Here is a 19,691-nt window from a genome sequence, read left to right on the forward strand (position 1 = left end):
CTTGCTGGGGTCGTTTGACCCCAGTACTCTTTTCTGCCATGGCAGGGGGTCGGACTAGATGATCTGTTCAGGTCCCTTCCGACCCTAGAAACTATGAAATCTGCTCTTACTGCGTTTCCCACATCCAATGCATGCTCATTTCCAGCAGCTGGTTTTTGGGGGAAGGATGCGTGTTGTACGTAAGAAAATATGGTACGCTTACTCTAAAATGTATTTTAAAATCTACTTGCAAATCATTTGGTTCTAGTGTAAACGGAAGGCTAGTCAAAATCTACAATTAATTCTGCTGGACTGAAAGGCGCAGAAGTATTCAGGAAAATCTATGTCCAAACACTGCACCTTCCTAAAACCACTGCGAACTGCAGCAACCCTGAGTCTAACCACTACTCTCCTTTTCCACTTCCATGAATGAGATACAAATGTGATAAAAATCTGTATTTTGGCAATTGCTTACTGAATTTGAATCAAATTGAATAAATATTATTCAAAACCAAACAGACTAGTCTAAAGAGCAACAACTATCCTTTTAATTCACAATATCTAGGATCCAATCACACTACTTCTCATACTGTGGCTAGGTAAGGTTGGGTTAAAAGATAAACTATGAAGGAAATGAATCTGTAGTTGTGCCCAGATCTAAAAGGGCACTTGGACGTGGGACAGTTGAGTGCCTGAGTCCTCTATGCAGGGTGTGGGGATTATTTTTGCATTTTGCATTACTAGTCACCAGATAAAAATATGCCAACAATACTGGCAGCACAGGCTCTAACCCAAAGCTCTCAAATAATCACTGAGTTGGGAAGTCATGCTTCCTTGTGTGTTCACTTTCCTATCCCAGGAACCTTTCCTTCTTTAGGCACAGGGGTATAGATCCACAGGACAGGTGATGAATGCACTCAGCCTCTCCTATAGCTTGGTGCTTAGGGCACTTTTCTAGGAGATCTAGATTCATCCTCAGGCAGAATCGGGCCTAGGAACCAGATCTCCCACCTTCCTGGGTAAGTACTGTACCCAGGAGACAGTTAGGTAACAGGGGGATGCCATATTTCTGAAACCACAAAGCACAGCTGCTATACTAGTGGCAGAACTCCATACTGCTGGTGTGCGAGAGGTGCTCCCTAAGCGTGCTAACTAGATCAGGCCACACAGCAGACTTCAGTGCAGAGATGCACACTGAATCCTAGAGATATCAGATACACAGTGAAACACTCAGTTCAGCCAAGCAGTAGTCTGGGCACGCACAGTACTGGGACTTCAGGTGCTTAAGTAACTTCTCTGGCCAAAGCAGAGGTGCCTACAGATTTCCCGGGTGCCTGAGGGGGAATTCAATCCCCTTTGTGCGCCTAGACGGCAGTTTCTAGCTGCGCACCTGAGTGTTGCTACTTGAACCAGATACTCAAGTCATCATAGAGGACTGAGTTATCGGAGTCACAGAGCTGGAGGGAGCTCCAGAGGTCATCTAGTCCAACGCCCTGCCTGAGGCAGGGAAAACATCCGTGTCCAGGAACTGAACCCAAGTCTCCTGTGTGGCAAACAAGAATGCTACCACCGGACCAGACACATGAAATCCAGGGCTTCTCTTGGACAGCAGAGTCATGCATTTATTAGGAGTCCAGATCCAATCCCTTTTGAAATCTGTGAAATTTCTTTCCTTCCACAGATGTCTATCAGGATAAGCTGAATCAGGACCTTGATTTGTAAATCCCACTTACTCCGTGAAACTGAATCCTACTGACATCAGCTGTCAGCGGTAGGTCCCCTGAATTAAGGGTAAAAACACAAGCAGGACAAAACTGTCATCACTAGCTTTTGAATTAGTGCTGGAAAGAGTTGAGAGAGATTGGCTGCCAACACCAGTTATATCTTGTATTACAGACAGGATGTCAGAGATTGAGGCCTGCACATCTCCACATCTATGTAACGGTAATATTCTGTGCGATTAGTCCAGGCACCAAATATCATCCTGAAATCCTGGGGAATAACCTGAACATCTCTACTATAAGCATTTGAAAATGATGCATCTCATGTCAGCTGAAGGTTTGTTCAAAACCATTCTACTAATGCTGAAAGATGTATTTTGTGAATTCAGCCCAGGACAGATTAACAGACTGAAATTTCTATGATTTTCTGGAACTAAATGATTAAGAAAAGCTAGAAAAACATTCACAATGTAGCAAATAGTACCAGGGCATTAGGCACATGTTTATACCTACTGTTTTCTTAATTTACAAGTTAAATTAGCAGGTTTTATTAATCTGATCATCTGTTTCTTCAGAGAAGACTTTTCCCAAATATAAAAGGCTTGGCTACTGCAAAAAGCTTACCTGATAGGCAAAGGCTTGTGGTGAATTGTCTATTATGATAGTTTTTGAAAGATCTCTACCAAGAATATTTAAATCCTTTATGTAGTTTCCTTGTACACAAACACAATGCTCACGGAAAAGTCGATGCCTACGTTAAAGGGGAAAAAAAAATTTGTAAAGTTTTAAAATAATACTTTGCACAGAGAAAAGCAAATTTTGTTCAGTGTTGTGCAAATCAAAAAAGTCTTAATTTTTCCTTCTTGCACACTTAGGTTTCCTTTAAAACTGCCCATTTTGTCTATTTTTATGCTATCAAAATACCTAGCAGTTAGGCCAATCTTACAAAACTTTCTGTTGGAGTCGTAGTAATACCTGAATGTGTTTATCTGAGAATGTAATGCTTAAAACGTTAAAAAGGGGTCAAAACAATTATTCTCCCATAGCTAGGAAAGCTATGCTCAGATGCAGCATCTGGTTGTCAGGAGGCTCCTACTTTTTACTACTTTTCTGCCTGGGTTCACAGAGGCACAAATGGAGCTCAGTGACTTCCCAAAGTCCGCCGTTAGCTCTCACTGGCAGCTCCTGGTTCTGTGCTCTAGCCAGCACGGCACGCCGCTTCCCTAGCCCATACAAGCCAGAACAGAAGGAATGTTAAATGGATGTTACCTGAATTGCCAATTAATCTATTTTACATATTACAGCTTCAGAAAAAAGCCATAAGGCCAAATTATCCCATCAGCTGCCTTTTTTCCAATTAACCTGCTTCCCTTCCATATATTATAGAGAGAGCATATAAGAAGAAGAAACATTGGATAGAATAAAATTATTCAGTTTGATTAAAACAATATTAAAATACAACCAAAGCTTCATTAGCATGTCACCTACAGCATGAATTAATTTTTCCAACAGAAATCACGCTAAAATGATGTTACAATCAAAACCGATCTGAGTTGTAAATGTTCTTATGAAGATGCAAATACTCCGAGGGTGTTTCAAAGGACGTAAGAAATTGATTCTTAAGTAAACATTTTTAAAAGCTGCATGCTTAATTGTGAAATTGTTTAAATGTTTCATTTCACAAAGGGGCAGAGTTTTTGCTGTTGCTCTGGAGGAAAATAAACGAATGGCTCAGTGACAAATGATTTTATATTTAGATTCTGAGTCATGTGTGTGGAGTGTCCAATAAGTTTATCTTTAGGATAACAGCAAAACAAATCATGCCTTCATATCAGCTTTTTGGTGGCACACGAATCATAAGTGAATTCATGTATCACATGAATCCACTCACAGGCTCGTAGAATACAGTCTGGCTGCACCAGCCATTTCATTATATATACCCTGTTCCACAAACAAAACTTAAAATTATGCTCCTGACTCATAAATATTTGAGCTAGAGAAGACCAATGTTAGGAGTGCATTATTATTCTTGTTTTGTATACATGCAAGTATCTTTTTGTGCACACATCTCCTGCATCTGCATTTACAACAGACACCAATAGATATATTCACACAATTGTGCATTCCTAACTTGGCAATTCTGGTCTATGCTGTCAGCTTTCCTCTGCCTTGACAGTACGGCACTGTTCCTTGCAGAGTTTAAGGTCTCTTCTCTATGAGGATGAGCAAATACTCCTATTAGTTTGACAAAAATACATGCCAGAAAAGTTGTTTAAAATGGTGTTTCTCTCCCATTAATTCACTGAAAGATTATGTAAGTCATTAAAAGTGAGTAACCACATCGTCTCCCACAGATTTGTGGAAAAGATTGCACCAACATTTTTAATTCCTGCACACGGTATGCACATTAAGATTCTTAGAGACTTTCATCGTAACAAATTCAAATGTTGATTAAAAACAATAGGCACATGCATCTAAAAGCATCTGTTTATGTTTCCTAAACAAATCTAGGGCCGCATCCAGCCAAGCACGGCCATGCGGTATGTGGCACCAGAGATGGGTCTGCAGTGCCACACACCGCACATCCAGGCATTCCCCGTGCGGCTACCTTGCTGGCCCCAGCCCCCTACCCCACCCAGCACGTCCGAGCGCTTGTGGCACGCACGTTCCCTGAGGACACGCAGCAGGTGCTCAAGGTGTGCTGGAGAAACAAACACCCACGCTTGTCTGGATCTGCCTAAGGGATTATTTTTACAAATGTTAACTGAAGGAGGTGGGCACTGACAAGGTGAATACCATTGTAGTGAATCTCCATGGAAGGACCTTTTTAAAAAGGTAAGAGGAATATCTCCAGATCTAATATGAAATATAAACTGCTTAACCTAAATCTAGATAGTTCCAATAGTTTTTAATCAAGTTTACCTGACCAGTTGCTTTTTAGGGTCAAGTATGTTCAATAACTTGTCTGCATATACCTTCTTAGAAGCAGTAAAAAGAATGATCTATAAATTAAAGAAAAAAATAATTATTTTTCAAGATATAAATATGTGTAAATATACATAATACAAGAAGAACTTTAAGGGAGATATCTAAGTATCGTTACCTCATAAATCTGAGACATACGTTCCAGAAATTCTCTGAAGAATGGCCTTAACCGCACATAAACCTAAAGCAAAGATGGAGTTAAATAAATATTTAAAGGTTCAAAATATACAGCAGTTCAGAAGGGACAGTTTAACTAAGACAGTCTGCACGGATTATTAAATAACATGTTCATTCTGAAAACCATGAATAATAAGGATACAATAATATTTGAGTTATGACGGATATTTAAAATACTTTGCAAGTGACATCAATAACATCTTCTATATGTAAAATGGTAAAGTCCTTTTGTAACCAATTTCACTGGAAAACTGGATCCAGACAGAAAGCTCTTAAATTAAAAAATGGGATTCAGATCATTTTTTAACTAAACACTGAATTTTTCAATTTTGATCCAACTAATCTACTGCAGGTTGCACCACTCAGGCTGCCCCATCCAGTTACAAGCTAGTGTCTGTCAGTGTCCGGCTAAGTGGCCTGGCCATTTGCCGAAATGCCATTAATTCAGGTGCCCCTGGATGACAAAGACCCGTAGGCATTCTGAAATAAGAACGGGGGGTCAAACTGGAAGAGCCGCTCTGCCCTGCCATCTCATTGACACAGACCACCATTTGAAAGGGAGAAATGATATCCACAGGATCCAATTGAAACCTAAGGAGAAATGTATAGTTTGAGGTTTAGGAGTCTGCAGTTTATTTCAGAACACAGGCAAAAAAAGATCTCACTGAAGTTAATACCCATTATAACCTCAAGTGCAGCATCTTGACCCCTGAAGATCTAGAACTGAATCCAGAGAAGAGACTCCTAGAAACATGGTAGCGTTTCAGAGAGGTCCTATACACACACACTGACCGTGTGATATTGGAGTTTCAGTGGAAAAAGGAAGGCTGGAGTACAGATGAGTAGGTGTGAAAACCAGACCCCAGGCTCACTGAGGCCAACAACAGGCTAGAAGGATGATCACACCCTCTACTTACCTTCTTTATCAGCTAACCTAGCTGTGTGCAAAGTCGTTCTCGTTCGTGTAAAGGTGTTGCTTTAAATAGATTTCATTAAAAACGCTACAGAAAAGCAACCTGGGAACTCTTATTTTGGTTGAGCAGGTCAGTTCACAGCCTGCATGCAATGAGGTATTAAGTGGCACTCAAGTCACCTGTTGCTACCGATAGATTTAAACATACTCGTTTTGAACTGTTTATCTTCTGTGGGACCGTTCAACCAGTAAAGCTGGCATCTTTCTGAGTGTGAAACCTATAGTTTGTTGGGAAGGCAGTTCCCGAGCATCATTTATACTGTTAATCATACATGTTTTAATTGTTTTTTCCCACTAAGATCTGCATGACCTCTGTTGTCTAACCATTCCTCTCAGAAGGAAAGTAGTGTGCACTACAAGAGGATTTTCTTTGTGGTTGCTTGAAGCAGGGGTGTGTGGGCTGAATCCAGCCCGTGGAGCTGCGTGATCTGGCTCACGGCTCAGACCAGCCCTGCACTGTCTGTGGCATGTGGAGCCGGTCTCGTGGGCTGGACCTAGTGCTGTAGCAAAAGGGGTGATCCTGCGGGATGCCACATGCAGTACGTGTCCTGTGCTGGCCCTGCTCCGGGTCTTGTGGTGCTTGTGGCATGTGGGCTACACCCAGCACCACTGGCACTCCTCACAACCTGGGGGTTGGCACAGGCGTGTACTGCATGTGAGGCCAGATGAGTCTGACACCTCTGGCCTAAAGGATTAGTCCTTCCTAGGTAAATACTCATTTTGCTGGGACTTTCATCTTGATTTCTTACAATAAAAAGGTGATAAGAGACGTTGTTAATGATACCCATAAATTGTTAACATTGAAGGGACAGAAGTGGCACTGTCTGGATCTCAGGCTTCTTTGAGGGCTTTGGCTTCAAGTCACAGCCAGCAACAAGCCTTTTCTCCTTAGTGGAGAGAGCTTACGTATTATTTCAGAATGTGCAGTCACCATCTCAAGCCCTCAGCTACAAAACTCTCCTGGCAAAGCTGCAACGCATCTGCCAATGCTCCAGGAGTGCCTACTAAGAAGAAAACGATCTCCAGTCGAATATACGATAATGCCCATGCCTGCACTAAGAGCCAGCCATGACAAGCAAGAAACTTCATTAATTACTGATCCAGTAAAATACAGACTGTACATTTCTACACACATATTTCTAGCTTAGTTGCTGCTGTTTCACTTATCCTAAAAATGGTAACCAATACATTACAGGGATGTTTTGTTTATCTGAGACCCAGGAGTTTTAAAACAAGGGCATTCAGCTAAACATACAGGAAATTCAAATTCAAGCATGAAAATGCTGCCAGAGCACCCCCAAACACCCCCAATTCTGCTCTGTGGTGATTACAATGACCATATAATTAAATTTATGATTAAGGCTTTCTAGTGATTGTGAACCCAGATTAAGCAGATTAAAACATATCATAATTTTCTCCAGTCTACTGTCAGCTAAGTGTTTAGGTTGTCCTGAGTATTCTTTTCCATGCTTTCATGGCTTTGGATGTCTTTTAATTGTCTACTTGCTTGGATTTGAGATAACTGCAACATCCTTATGTGTTACCACAAATTTACTCCTATATGTACTCTTAACTTTATCTTAATATTAACATAGATTTTATACAAGTATTTTCTTGTTTTTTTCGATTAAAATCTCACATGTGAACATTGAACAAGAAATCCAAAGAGAACATTAGCAACTGTTGTTTCTAACGAGTTTTGGTCAGATTCACTGATGTGTTGCTACTGCTTTGCACTACCCTGGTACAGGATAAAGTGGTCACAGCATAAGGGCCAGCTGAGATGATCTTGTATGAAATTCCTATCAGAACATAGCGAAAAAGATGGATTGCACAGTCTAATCTCTCCTTTTCTGTGTCTTACACCTGCCCCTATATTTTGTATCCCAACAATATCCTTCTCTACTCAGCCCATAGTTCTCTTCCTTCCTGCCTTTCCATTCTCCCGCTAACATCTTAGATTCTCCCTTTCCTGCTTCAAGATTCCCAAAACACAGAAACGTGTGTACATTTGCTCTCCCATCGCACCACCTTCAGCGTCTTTCCATACCACTTCCTTTCTTTGTGTATGCACACGTGCATACACACACACACAATCTAGTTTCCCCTTTGACTCCTGCCTCCTCTGAGAAGGTCTTATGTAACAGCTGAGTCTGAGAAAGAAACGTTTATGGCTAAAAGTAATCTCTGCCATTATTTTTCATTACTGTATTTGTTAACAGAGACTGGTGCATGACATCCTCTACTTTAGAGAGGCTCAAATGAATTGCATGCTTTCAAAACAGGCACCGTGCTCAATTTAAATGCTCTTTCAAAATGGCCATCGCCTCCAAATGCTCCATCAAAGTGCCCCCAGGGGTTGTGCGTAAAAAGAGAAAGGGTAGTCTCAGTGAGAACAATGGCAGAAGGCAGCAATTTTGAAAGAGAACTACTTTGCATGGAAGTCTTTGCTGTAGAATATTATTCTTCAATCTTTGTGTAGTCTGTGAAGAAAGCAGAAAAAAATACCACTAGTCCTAAAAAAAAATGCTGACCTGTAACATACGCACAGGGTTGGAATGAATTTCAACTGCGTAGGAAGTATGAAGAGCCTATATTAACCCATTACTTAGATAATTATGGAAAAAATGTTTCTGTGAAAAAGAGCAGCATAGCTACTTTGTACTCCTCCAGCTAGTGCCATAACTTAAGACTCACGAGCAGACCAAATTTTTGACAATTTATACTAGAATTTTTCAAACCAGATGTCAGACTTGATACTCTTGGTTAAAGGAAAAAAACTATATTCAAAGGCAATTGAAAATGTCATCAAATGATTAATTTCATAGACTCATAGAAAGATGGACTGGAAGGGACCTGTAAGATCATCAAGTCTAGTCCCCTGCCATGGGCAGGAGGTCATTGGCTCAAACGAGCTCAATGAGGTGCTTGTCCAGCCTCCTCCTGAACACCACCAGCGACGGCGACTGCCACACCCCTGCTGGGAGTGTGTTCCAGATTTTGGTTACCCATATGGAAAGGAAGTTTTTCCATATATCTAGTCTAAACTTTTTCTCAAATTTGGAAAAAAGCATATATGAAACATCTATTTTACCTGACACAGCAATTTGAAACAAATCACCCTTACGAAAATAAATCAACTGAAAAAACTTACGGAACTCAAGAAAATATTTTATGGGGACTTACAGAATGAATATGTTACATTTTTTAAGACACAAATACTCTATTACAAAACTCCAAATGGAAAAAGGATGGAAAGAGCAGACATTGTGAAATAACAATATCCAGTACATTTTAAGTATATACAGAAAAAAGAGGCTATTACCTAGTTATCGTTACATCCTTAACATTTCTCTTTAAAGAATGGGACATGCTTTTAGTAAGCTAATGGAGCCAGTAATGGCAAAAAGGAGACTAATATCTGAGCTATGCAATTCATACATTTTTCTTGGATACAAGTCATGTAACTGTGTAAATCCACTTACCCCATCAAAATACTTTAAAATTCTCCCACAAAGCCTTCCTGTCATTTTTGTTAATAGAAAAAGCAATGATAGCAACTGAACAGCAACAATTATGTACACGCAAGATTTGCAGAAAACTGGTAAGGACATGGATTTCAGTTAAAAAAAAAAGTTCTAGAGAGTTATTACAAATAACAAGAGTAAGAGAAAATATCCTGCAAGTTCGTAAATACTGGAGCCTGTCCTAAATAAAATTCTATAATTAGCTGGAACACAGAGCAAACCACTTACTCTCTTCCTCATTTTCTTTCTCATTTCCATATTTTTATCTATTTAATTACCTGGAAAACAGACCGTAACAAACATATGTAGCAGAAACCTGGCTATATAAAGAGCTAGATTTGTCCTATAGACGCGAACAGGTTAAATATTAATAAGAACATCCAGTGTCAGCTGAACTTCAGATGAATATTTCTTACTGAAAGAAATCACCTTTGCTCTGAAGTTTGGTAAGGAAATGCTGAGAGCAGCAGCCCAGTGGACATCGGCAGCCCTGGGCTTGCAAGGTAAATAATGTGGACTCATCTCAGGTTTGACACCGCCACAGTGACAGAAACACACAGGCGCTAATTCACGGGGGAGTCTACAGAGACTAGTGAAGAGCGACCTGTCTGCTTCCTGATCTCTTAGTGGATGCCCATCATAGACAAAGACCGAGACAAGTGGCTGAAAGGCTCCTGGTTTTGCTGCTCTTTTAGAGGAGCCGATGGGCAACACTTTCACCAGAAAAGGAAGCAAGATTTCGCCTCTTCCTCACTATCTCGTTGGTCTAAGAAAAGATGATTGCCTCTTCCTCAAGAGTTTGGATGCCAGGTACCTCTGCCACACTTCAAAGAGTATGGACTTAGCCCATTTATGTTTGGCTAAAGTGGGATGAAATATGTAAAATACTATCTTTTGATCAGCTATTATCAACTAGTTTTATCAGATCTTCCAAGAGTCACAAAGGCCGGAGTACTGACAGAAACAGAATGATCAGCAAGAAAACCGTTGAGCACAGGAACAGAGTGAAAACCCTGCCTTTTGATGGAGACTTCCTCTGGATGGAAGAGGGAGTGAGATCACTTCATTTCTAGGACGGGTGTCTCTGTGCCAACCAAAACTTACTGCTGTTAACCAAGATAAATGCCCCCACAGGCTAGTGCTAAAAATTTACCCCGTTTACTCCTGTTCTGCAGATGGATGCACTGTAACATTCAACACAGTATTTTTAAGATCACTTCATTTAACATTTCTACTCAAAACACCTCAATGAACACAGCCAACACGAACTAAAGGAATCCAACCTAACATGAGTACACAGGAAACTTAAACTAAGAAAACATTTTGCAAGCCAACCAACCCACTCAACACCTGTGTGAAGTAGGCTAGTATTAATATCTCCATTCTACAGATGCAGAAACTAAGGCAGGATACAAAGAGTCTCTGCCAGACCAGGATTTATATAAGGTAGAAATTTTCTAAGCACTGTCCTGTGCTCAAACCACTGAACAACACTTTTTGTCTGTGCTGTCAATGTTGAGGTGCAAACATTCATTTAAAACGTACTACTTTTAGAGAGATTTATTTAAAACAGCCCTTTGTTACTTATAATTACTGATGTGACCATGGGCTGAACTGAGCCACCGGGCTTGAAAGCGTATTACGGCAGATGTCAGTGGAACTCTAGGTACATTTAAGATCAGACACCTAGGACGCATCCGTACAAGTGGGAACATACCTTCCCTGGGAAGAACGATCCCCGGGAACTCCCCTGCATGTGCTCTGTTGTGTGGCAAGTTGCCCCAGGTGGGGTAGGGGAGGCTGGGGGCCAGCACCCTTACTTGGGTCCTGGGGGCCTCCCAGGGCTTCAGCAGCAGTAATCCCAGCATGCAGAGCCTGACCAGCAGTGAAGCATGGCTCTAGCTGGCCAGGCTCCGATTTCGGGTGGCATATGCTGCAACCACACACACTGCACTGCCTTTTTCTGGCACGTTTGTTTTTGGCACCAGGATCTCCCAGTGTCAAGAAAACCCACCGTGCTGCAAATTAGCAATGCGGTGAACACCTTCATGTTTGTGGTCCCACAAACAGGTCTGCAGCACCGCAAACTGCACATGCACACTTGTCTGGACACACCCTTAGAGTCTAAGCAAACTAGTTCCTTGCTGCTACAGCACATGGTGGTAGCCAGTTTTGCAATATCCTTCAAAGGGCACACCTGCCCTTACAACTACTGCAAAAATACTGGTTCCTGGGCTTCTAGTGCCCAGGGATGTTGTAATGGTATGGAACTCATCTGCAGAATTATTATTCAGGTCGGATATGAGAGAACAAAGTCATTCTGTACCAGAAGCAGCACCAAGTCAGGTTTGAGTCATAGAAAAAAATGTGAGATTTTGATTAATCATTTCACAGTATTTCTGGAAGTGTTTAATGGAGGGTGTTGGATGTTCAGAGACCAATAGAAAAACATTCTGACAACCTGAAGTATTATATTGTGCTGTAGTTGATAAAATACATGTGTAATAAATGTGCATTCTCCTACTTTGCTCACTTTGTGTCTACTTCCTACTTGCCAGCAGGAGGACATACTAGGGAGAGCCTAGCCAACACAATGAGGGCGTCTACAGATGAAATTCAGATAAATCCTGTCCCAGACAAGATGACCAAATTGAGAACTGGAAGAAAGGCTTTTCAAAAGCAGATGAAATAACTACTGTCTATACAGAAAACCCAACACAGTATGCAACAGTCAGCTTCCATTCAGTGGTTTTCTGAAGAGTATAACATTTTTTATTCACAGCCTTAATTAATTAAACAATTTCTGGTTAGAGCTAAACCCCTGACAGCTTACATCTTCTGCTTACTGTCTGTGACCTCAAACACGGGGGGGTTGAGGTCCCGTCCAGCCCTACTTTTCTGTAAGAGGTGGATGTTTCCGACTTGCCAGGTCAAATGTGTAAGCAGCACAATAAAATAAAAAGATATCCAGAAAACCTGAAGGATAAATTTGAGGTAGACACTGGCTGTCCTTTTCAAATCTATCTTCTGAAGCTATAGTTCTAAACTTAGGAAGCAACTGATATAAAATAAATCCTGGGTTAAGAAACTGCATCACCACTTTATTAGATAAAAACAAGGTACAATGTTGTTATATTCAGAAAACTTGTAATATAGCCTTACATTGATTTCAACTGCCTTTGAACCAGATCCTAGTTGCCGAACAGCTACTCTCAGTTAAACATACCACCAAAAGACCACGGTTATAGCCAGAAAATAATCACATCTGATTAAGATCCCCTGAGAGAGGGGAGGAAGAAAATAGGTTTTAATAATCTATTTGCTTCTAACATCAATGGCAAGAACCTCTAAAGAATTAACTCGAAGGTTCCTTCCCCACTCATCCAGGAGGAAACTGAGCTCGTCAGTCACCAAAGAGATAAGTTTAGAAAACCATTTAAAAAAAAAAATCAGCTTCAAAATTTCAAGGGTTTTTATATGCAACAATGAAGAAAAACATTTTTAAAATTAGGAAAAATACCTGGACAAGTGTCCTTTTAAGGTGTCTGATGACTGGCTCATTCTCCAAAGCTACTACAGAGGGGTCCAATATCGTGCGAACTACATGGAGGGGAAGCTGTTGCTACTCCCAGGTACATCACACAAAAGGACCTGAGAACAACAGCCTGGGTCAGTGCAGCATCTTTGGCAGTTGCTGGAACAGATCTCCTTCCCACGCTTGCTCCTCTACGGTATGTCAACGTAAAACATTTAAAGCTAACAATACTTCCTGAAGCAGGACAAATGGCAATCTGGCAGTCTCCACAAGATAGTCAAGTCACTCTAATCACCAAGCAGAATCTAGCTGGGCCTGAAGAGGTAGAACCATTATAGGCAAAGGAGGTAGCAAAGCTAACTACTCAAACAGAAGCTGGCTAACAGGCTCTGACAATCAGCCTTTTTCACAGTAAGAACTGATCAGCCAGCATAGACTGACTGCCCCAAGCAAGGAAGAAAGTTAACAGTTTGTGGCAAGCTGTTACCTGGGAAATGGCAGTGCCTAAACTTTCAATGTTCCTGCCTCCACCTGCTGGTAAGGAGAAAGTCTGCAATAGAAGACTGCTGCGAAAAGGGATTTTTATTGTATAAATGATTACAGAGATTGTTATTCCTAATCAAGAATACCATGTAGACAATATTCCATTTCTAATGCACCATGACCTGCCTTTTAAAATTTCGAAACTGCAGCATATAACCCAGAAAGCTGTTTACAGATGCCAAACAATGTTTCTCTCCTTAGACAAGAATATAAGTATGCATAGTAACTGTTCAGTTATTCAAACAAAGAAGCACACACACACAGCTTACATATGTCTAATTACCTGGTAAATGACATCTTGAAAAAGAACTGGAAAAGTGAGTGCAGCATCTTCTAGCTCGTTTAGACTACAGTGCACTAATGTTTCATCCTAGAAAAGATAAAAAAGATGATGATGCTAACATGAAAAGTTTTGGTGATAAGTAATTGTTTGCTTCTTTACGTTTTTTGAAGGGCAAAATACACTCATATTTGGCAAACTGAATTCTGATTGTAGCTCATTATAGAATTTATTTCTGTTGTAATTGGAGCTATTGGACAGACAGAAGGAATCCCAAGAGAGAGAACGTTTGGTTCTGTAGATGACTACAACCCTCTCATTCAATTCATGCTGTTCCTCTCAGTCAATTCACACGGTTGACAGGAATCATCAATAATGTCGGAACCACAACTTTCATTGGGTATACAGTATCCCATTACTTTCCCTAAAGTTCTTTCTTGCTTTCTTCCATTTGTTAAAAGACTTGAATTTCGATATATGAATTAAACATGGATATACACAATGACTGAATTATCCAATTATATCACTTAACTATATCAAAATGAACTAATACCTGGAAGTTCCTGGCTAGAGGGTCTTGCCCCTCTGCTCAGGGTCAGACTGATTGCCACATTTGGGGTCAGGAAGGAAGTTTACCCCATGGCGGGATTAGTAGAGCTTGTGGAAGATTTTGCCTTCTTCAGGTGGTAGGGGGCATGGCCCTTTTCCTTGGATCTACTGAGTATATTTTAACAACCCTTGCAGCAGTAAGGCTAATCCTGTGGCCGGTTAAGCTGCTATGCCTTGTAGCTGGGTGACAAGGTGGACGGTGTAGTTTTAGGACTAGGTTAGACGAGGATTTGTATGAGATGGTTTGGATAGGGATGATCCTGCCAGAGCAGGGGGCTGGACTACAAGACCTCCACAGGGTGCTTCCAGCCCTATTTTTCTATGATTCTACGATTGAGAGAGAGAAAAAACAAATAATTCTAAAGAATATGCTTCATAAACATCTTTAAATGGATTTTTTGTACTGTTGATAAGACGAGTCCTCTATGAATTAAATGACATACACTGAGATCATTCTCTATCAGTACTTGCTCAAGTACAGGTGATACTGAATTTTCCCCATAAATCCTTACAAAGGCTCCCTAGAGAGAGTCAGCTAACACTCTGCTCAAAAAGATTAATGTTTCGATGACTGGTTTTTTTTAAAGAAAAACAATGAATCACACAACAAATGCAGTAAAATCATATTCCTGTGATTCAGTGATAGTTTCTTAGCACCTTCAACTTCTTTTTTTCCAACTTGGTCTATTTTTAAATTTGTAAAACCTTTGCAAATACCCTGTAAATCCTATATCCCACCAGAGCTCTTTTTACTTATGCAAATGCTGCCTTTTATGTCTAAAAATATATTTACCAAGTCTAGAACTAAAGAGAATTCTGGTGTGCTTCTTGTTTTCAGTGGAAGAGCTGGCTTCCTATTGAGTTGTTCTTCTGTTAGTGGTGGAACATGCTTGATGAAATAATACCTAAAAAGGAAAAGACCGTGTTGTATAACTACATTCACATTACTCTAACTGGCAATTTAGTAAGACAAGAGTCATAAGGACAAACATAAGAACTCAGTCATTTAAACTGAACAAATAAACGGTAAGTGGTCAATATGTACTATTAGTTTTAAAGACAGCCTGTTTAAAAAACAACAACAAAAAACCATACATCACAAATAAGCTCTACTGTTAAAAACAAACCAGCTAATGATATTTAATCTAGTATTCAAAATTATAATTTTAATGTTTCGCTACAAATGTTAATACTTACGGATCAAAGACTTCCCAGTCTTCTTCATAGGTGGCTTCTGCATGAGCTGATGAATAACCACTGTCTGGAGATACTGGTGCTAAAATTCAATTAAAATAACCAACCAAAAAAAATAAAACAAAAAACCACAAGAGCTAGTCTTATTAGTGCATGGTTTTAAAAGGTGAAAAAATTGTACTTAATACATTTATGCTTTATTTCCCTTCCACCCCTCACTTTCTTTGGGTGAGATTCACCTCCTATGCAAGTAGCCCACATAAGCTTTTGTGTTGCTTAAAATAGCATTATTTTGAAGATTTAAGTAAGACTCACACAACAGGACATAAACTTGCACTGGCCTTCTGCATTGTAGTAGATCTCATCTTTTAAAGACTAAAAAAAAATAACTGTCCAAAACCAAGGTAGATTTCTCTTGTAGAAAAATGTGTGGATTTTCTCTTTGGAAATTATGGTGATAATTATGGAAACATTCATCATCTATATTGCTACGATGTGATACTTTCTTAGGTGACAGCGATCAAAGGACTTGGAACTTCTCTTTGACAACAGGCAGTTGAACAGTTTTTCTTTTAATTTCATTTTTCACTAAGAGGTAAAATCTGGACCCCCTCAATCATAAAATTCATCTGACTTGGGGTTTCTGTGGAAGTCAGCGTTACATCAGAAATGGATCTGGCACAGAAAGTTAAGATTTTATCCTGGTGACTAACAAGGGAGTATCCCCAGTGCCTCATGCTCACAGAAATCGTGATGCAAGTAAATACTTTTGCATGCTCCGTTAGACAAAGAGCATGGGCAATATTCTGTATGAAACACGTTTTTCTAACTGAACATTTAACATGGGTATCTCAGGAAAATTCACATTTCCTACCTGTCAGTGGTGGTAGATCACGATCACTTGTTTCCTCCACTTCTTCTAAACCATTGTTGATAGTAGATCTGACTTGCACTGCTTGGCTAGTATAAGCTGCTCCATTGGTCGACGTTGCAGTACTTGTAGTGATTTCATCCACCTGTTCCATATCAAGCTGTTTGACTATCTCTTCAGCTTCAACAGCTTGCCCGGGGGAATCTGATCCTGATGTTCCTGAAATTAAGGTTTGGTACTCACTGCCATTACCCAACAAAGTATTAGTATTCACTGACAGACGCAGGAAAAAATCGAACAACTGAAGATGGCCCTATTAATTCAAGCTACTGAAAACAAACCAAGAATAGAGGAAGAGACAAACTCATTTTAGATGGTAGTAAGTTAAAGAACTTAATGTCAAATGATTTTTTAGACTACATAACTCAATGTAAAATATTAGACAGTCATGACTAGGAAACAAATATTTCAATGCATCTAAGCATTTTTCCTCTTATACTGCTAAAGCAACTCTTTAAAGGGTTAGGTACAGTTTTCCTTATAGCAGCTGTAACCTATGCTTGGTTAGTCAACATTAAGGCTCACCTGACAACCTTTAAAAAAATTAAATAGCAATCATACTAAGATATTATCTTATTAATGTAATAAGCAGGTAAAATTGGGTCACTTTAGATAATAATTACCATTTTTATTTGCTGGTGAGAAAAAATTGAAAACAGGAGAAAATATGGTCCCCAGTAACGTAGTCCGTGGGGGACTGCCAGTGGTGGGATTATCTTCTAATTTTCCATTCTGCTTTACATGTTGGTTTGTCACTTCATAACTTCCAGCTTCTGTAGATTAAAATAAAACACAGAAAATGGCATTGAAGTGATTCTGCTGCTCATGTCTACATTCTTCTGTTGTTGCCATTTCCGTTGAATAAAAGCCACAGTGAACTTGCCTCCCTCTTAATCAAGGGTCATGTAAGATAGCATGAGGATTTTTTTTAATAAAAGCATTATCACTCGCTAAAATCATTATCTCAGCATAAAAATAAGAAGTTAGCAAGTACCAGTTACTGTAAAAAAGATTATAAATGAATGATGCATAAAAGTTTAAATACTTTAAACATTTGGGGCTCTATCCTGAAAGACATATGAAGTGCTAAGTTCCCTAAAATCCATTGATTCTAGGGTCAGCGCGACTCCACTAGTTCCCCAACATCCCTTACTTAGATAGTCCTTATGTCAATTTTATTCTAAAAAAATTAATGCTAGAATTAGTCTTCATAATCGCAGATGACAAGAGGCATGGAATTTAATTAAACATCTCTGTTTTAAATGAGGCTTTTTATGAATATGCGTATCTCCTCATACGCATCCCTCAGCTGAAAAATGCCGTCTCATAAGTGGTCTGGATGAATTCCAAAATGTGCAATTTCTGCCGAAGAAAAAAGGCTCCTGGCACTGTGCCATCCAGTCCATGGGGAGCTCTGTGGCCCTAGATGCTAGACTGGATGCACAGGCTGGAGCTGGGCTCTGGAGCCAGATCCTGGCAGACTGGACCAGGCGGAGGTGGTGCTGGGCCTCAGGAGCCCTATCCTGGAATGTGGGACTGGACCAGGACAGCACAGGTCCCCTGAAGCCCCATGCTGGCAGGCAGAGGTGGCGCAAGGCCCAAACCTAGTGTGCAGTGTCCAATCTGGCCCATGGACTGGCCCTGCACCCCTCATCTGGGCTGTGGGGCCCAAAGGTTGAGCACCGTGGCCTTACAGAAACTGGAGTCACATGGTTTCTGCTGTAGGTACATGCATTTAGTACATATGAGCTTGGGATCTTTTAGTCAACGGTACCTGTTGGGGGCTGCACACATGCCCTGAATGCCCTCGTGCTCCCTAAAGTAAAGGGCTGTACATGGTGGAAAATCCCTACATGCCTCCGTTCCTTCACTAGCACCAAACATCCAAGCAAGGATTCGAACAGTGAGGACGTGCGTGTCTGTGCACCGGGAGAGATGGAGGCATTCCACATACACAAAGACATGTTGAAAAACTCCAGTCAGAGAAAGGCAGGAAAACCTTTCTTCTTCTTCAGTGTTTAACCACCATGAGTGAGTGCTTAGCAGCTACCTTTCAAGGAGATGAGAAACAGAAATCTTAGCTCTCAACCACAGGACAGCTCCACAAAACTGAGCATGGGACCTGACACTTATCTGGATTAGTGGTTGGTCGACATCTGGACTGACCTCCCAAAAGCTACCCTAGTGTCTTAGGAATAAGGACTTGTCTGAGACAAGCTACAAGACATTGGTTGAGCCCTAGTGGAATGTCTCCTATCTTGAGAGGGAAGAGATATTTATTTAATGAACAGGGAGCCATAATGAAATCCAAGACCCATTTACAGAATACCTGGGTTTACCCTTGAGAGAGTTGCTAAGTCATAAATGGAGCTGATTTATAAATTTGCCTTTTCCTAGATAGAAAGAAAGATACAGCTTAAAAAATGTCTGGTATGTGGAGCTTAGCATCCTCAGGAGAGTTATGAGGTTCAAGGAAAGATACAGGTAGGTAAGTAAGTATATGACCTGGTTCACGTGGCATTCTTGAAGTCATCTGTGACCAAAAATTCAGAGGTGGCTTGAGAAGGATTCTGTCCTTGGAAATGTGGCCTGTGGAAGGCCAGACATCAGAGATCGTATCTTGCTCACTTTGCAAACCGAGGTGACGGCATCTGCTACAGACGCAGGACTAACTCCTTCCCAGGAGAACTTTAACAGCATGACTTCAGCATATGCAGCTGCCGACAGACGTGAAGAAACACGCTTTACTGGAAGCAGCAGCGTGTTAGTTCGATCCAGCTCTGCAGTGTCTGTACAGCAGGATTTTTTGGTGCTTTAATCTAAAGCTGATTCAATCACCCAAAAAGCCCCACTAAAGCACCCGATCTATACAGACGCTGGGTGAGCCAGGTCCAACTAAGTGTTGCCTCTTCTGGGCAAGTGCTGGGCTCTGGACGGAGGAACGTGGAGTTTAAAGTGCCATTTTTTTGGGGGGAGGCTTAGGTTTGTAAGCAGCCTAAGTTTCCATACAGGGCCAGGTTAGCTCTGTCTAATAACTCTTGGATAACCAGCTGCCTTAAGCGAGCATGAGACCCAGTTGTGGAAAATGCTTAACATCTGAAATGTTACAAATGCTTGCAGCATCTCCCATAATCTGATCACTCCCTTCTGTATGTTTGTGTGTGTCCTGCACGTGATCAGGAAGTTGTAAGACAATTAAGTGTGAGGCATTTACAGTAGTTTCATAGTTTCTAGGGT

General features: G+C 40.6%; 1 protein-coding gene and 1 long non-coding RNA gene across 2 annotated transcripts in view; one reads left to right on the plus strand and one right to left on the minus strand.

The window, feature by feature from the left end:
* The window catches only part of CTDSPL2 (CTD small phosphatase like 2), a 44,801-nt gene that overhangs the window by 4,587 nt on the left and 20,523 nt on the right, over positions 1–19,691 (minus strand). The window contains exons 4-11 of the mRNA XM_019533912.1: positions 17,078–17,227; positions 16,398–16,613; positions 15,527–15,605; positions 15,123–15,234; positions 13,724–13,810; positions 4,804–4,866; positions 4,623–4,702; positions 2,325–2,451 (exon numbers count right to left, since the gene is read on the minus strand). Coding sequence (XP_019389457.1) covers positions 2,325–2,451; positions 4,623–4,702; positions 4,804–4,866; positions 13,724–13,810; positions 15,123–15,234; positions 15,527–15,605; positions 16,398–16,613; positions 17,078–17,227 — 914 coding nt within the window. The remainder of the gene's footprint in view (positions 1–2,324; positions 2,452–4,622; positions 4,703–4,803; positions 4,867–13,723; positions 13,811–15,122; positions 15,235–15,526; positions 15,606–16,397; positions 16,614–17,077; positions 17,228–19,691) is intronic.
* LOC109309234 overlaps positions 15,241–19,691 on the plus strand; it is a 9,721-nt gene continuing 5,270 nt past the window's right edge. Inside the window, exon 1 of the long non-coding RNA XR_002100848.1 lies at positions 15,241–15,355. This is a non-coding gene — a long non-coding RNA (uncharacterized LOC109309234). The remainder of the gene's footprint in view (positions 15,356–19,691) is intronic.

This window comes from Crocodylus porosus, unplaced genomic scaffold (assembly GCF_001723895.1).
Source record: "Crocodylus porosus isolate Cpor-Errol unplaced genomic scaffold, CroPor_comp1, whole genome shotgun sequence".
NCBI classification, from domain to species: Eukaryota; Metazoa; Chordata; order Crocodylia; family Crocodylidae; genus Crocodylus; species Crocodylus porosus.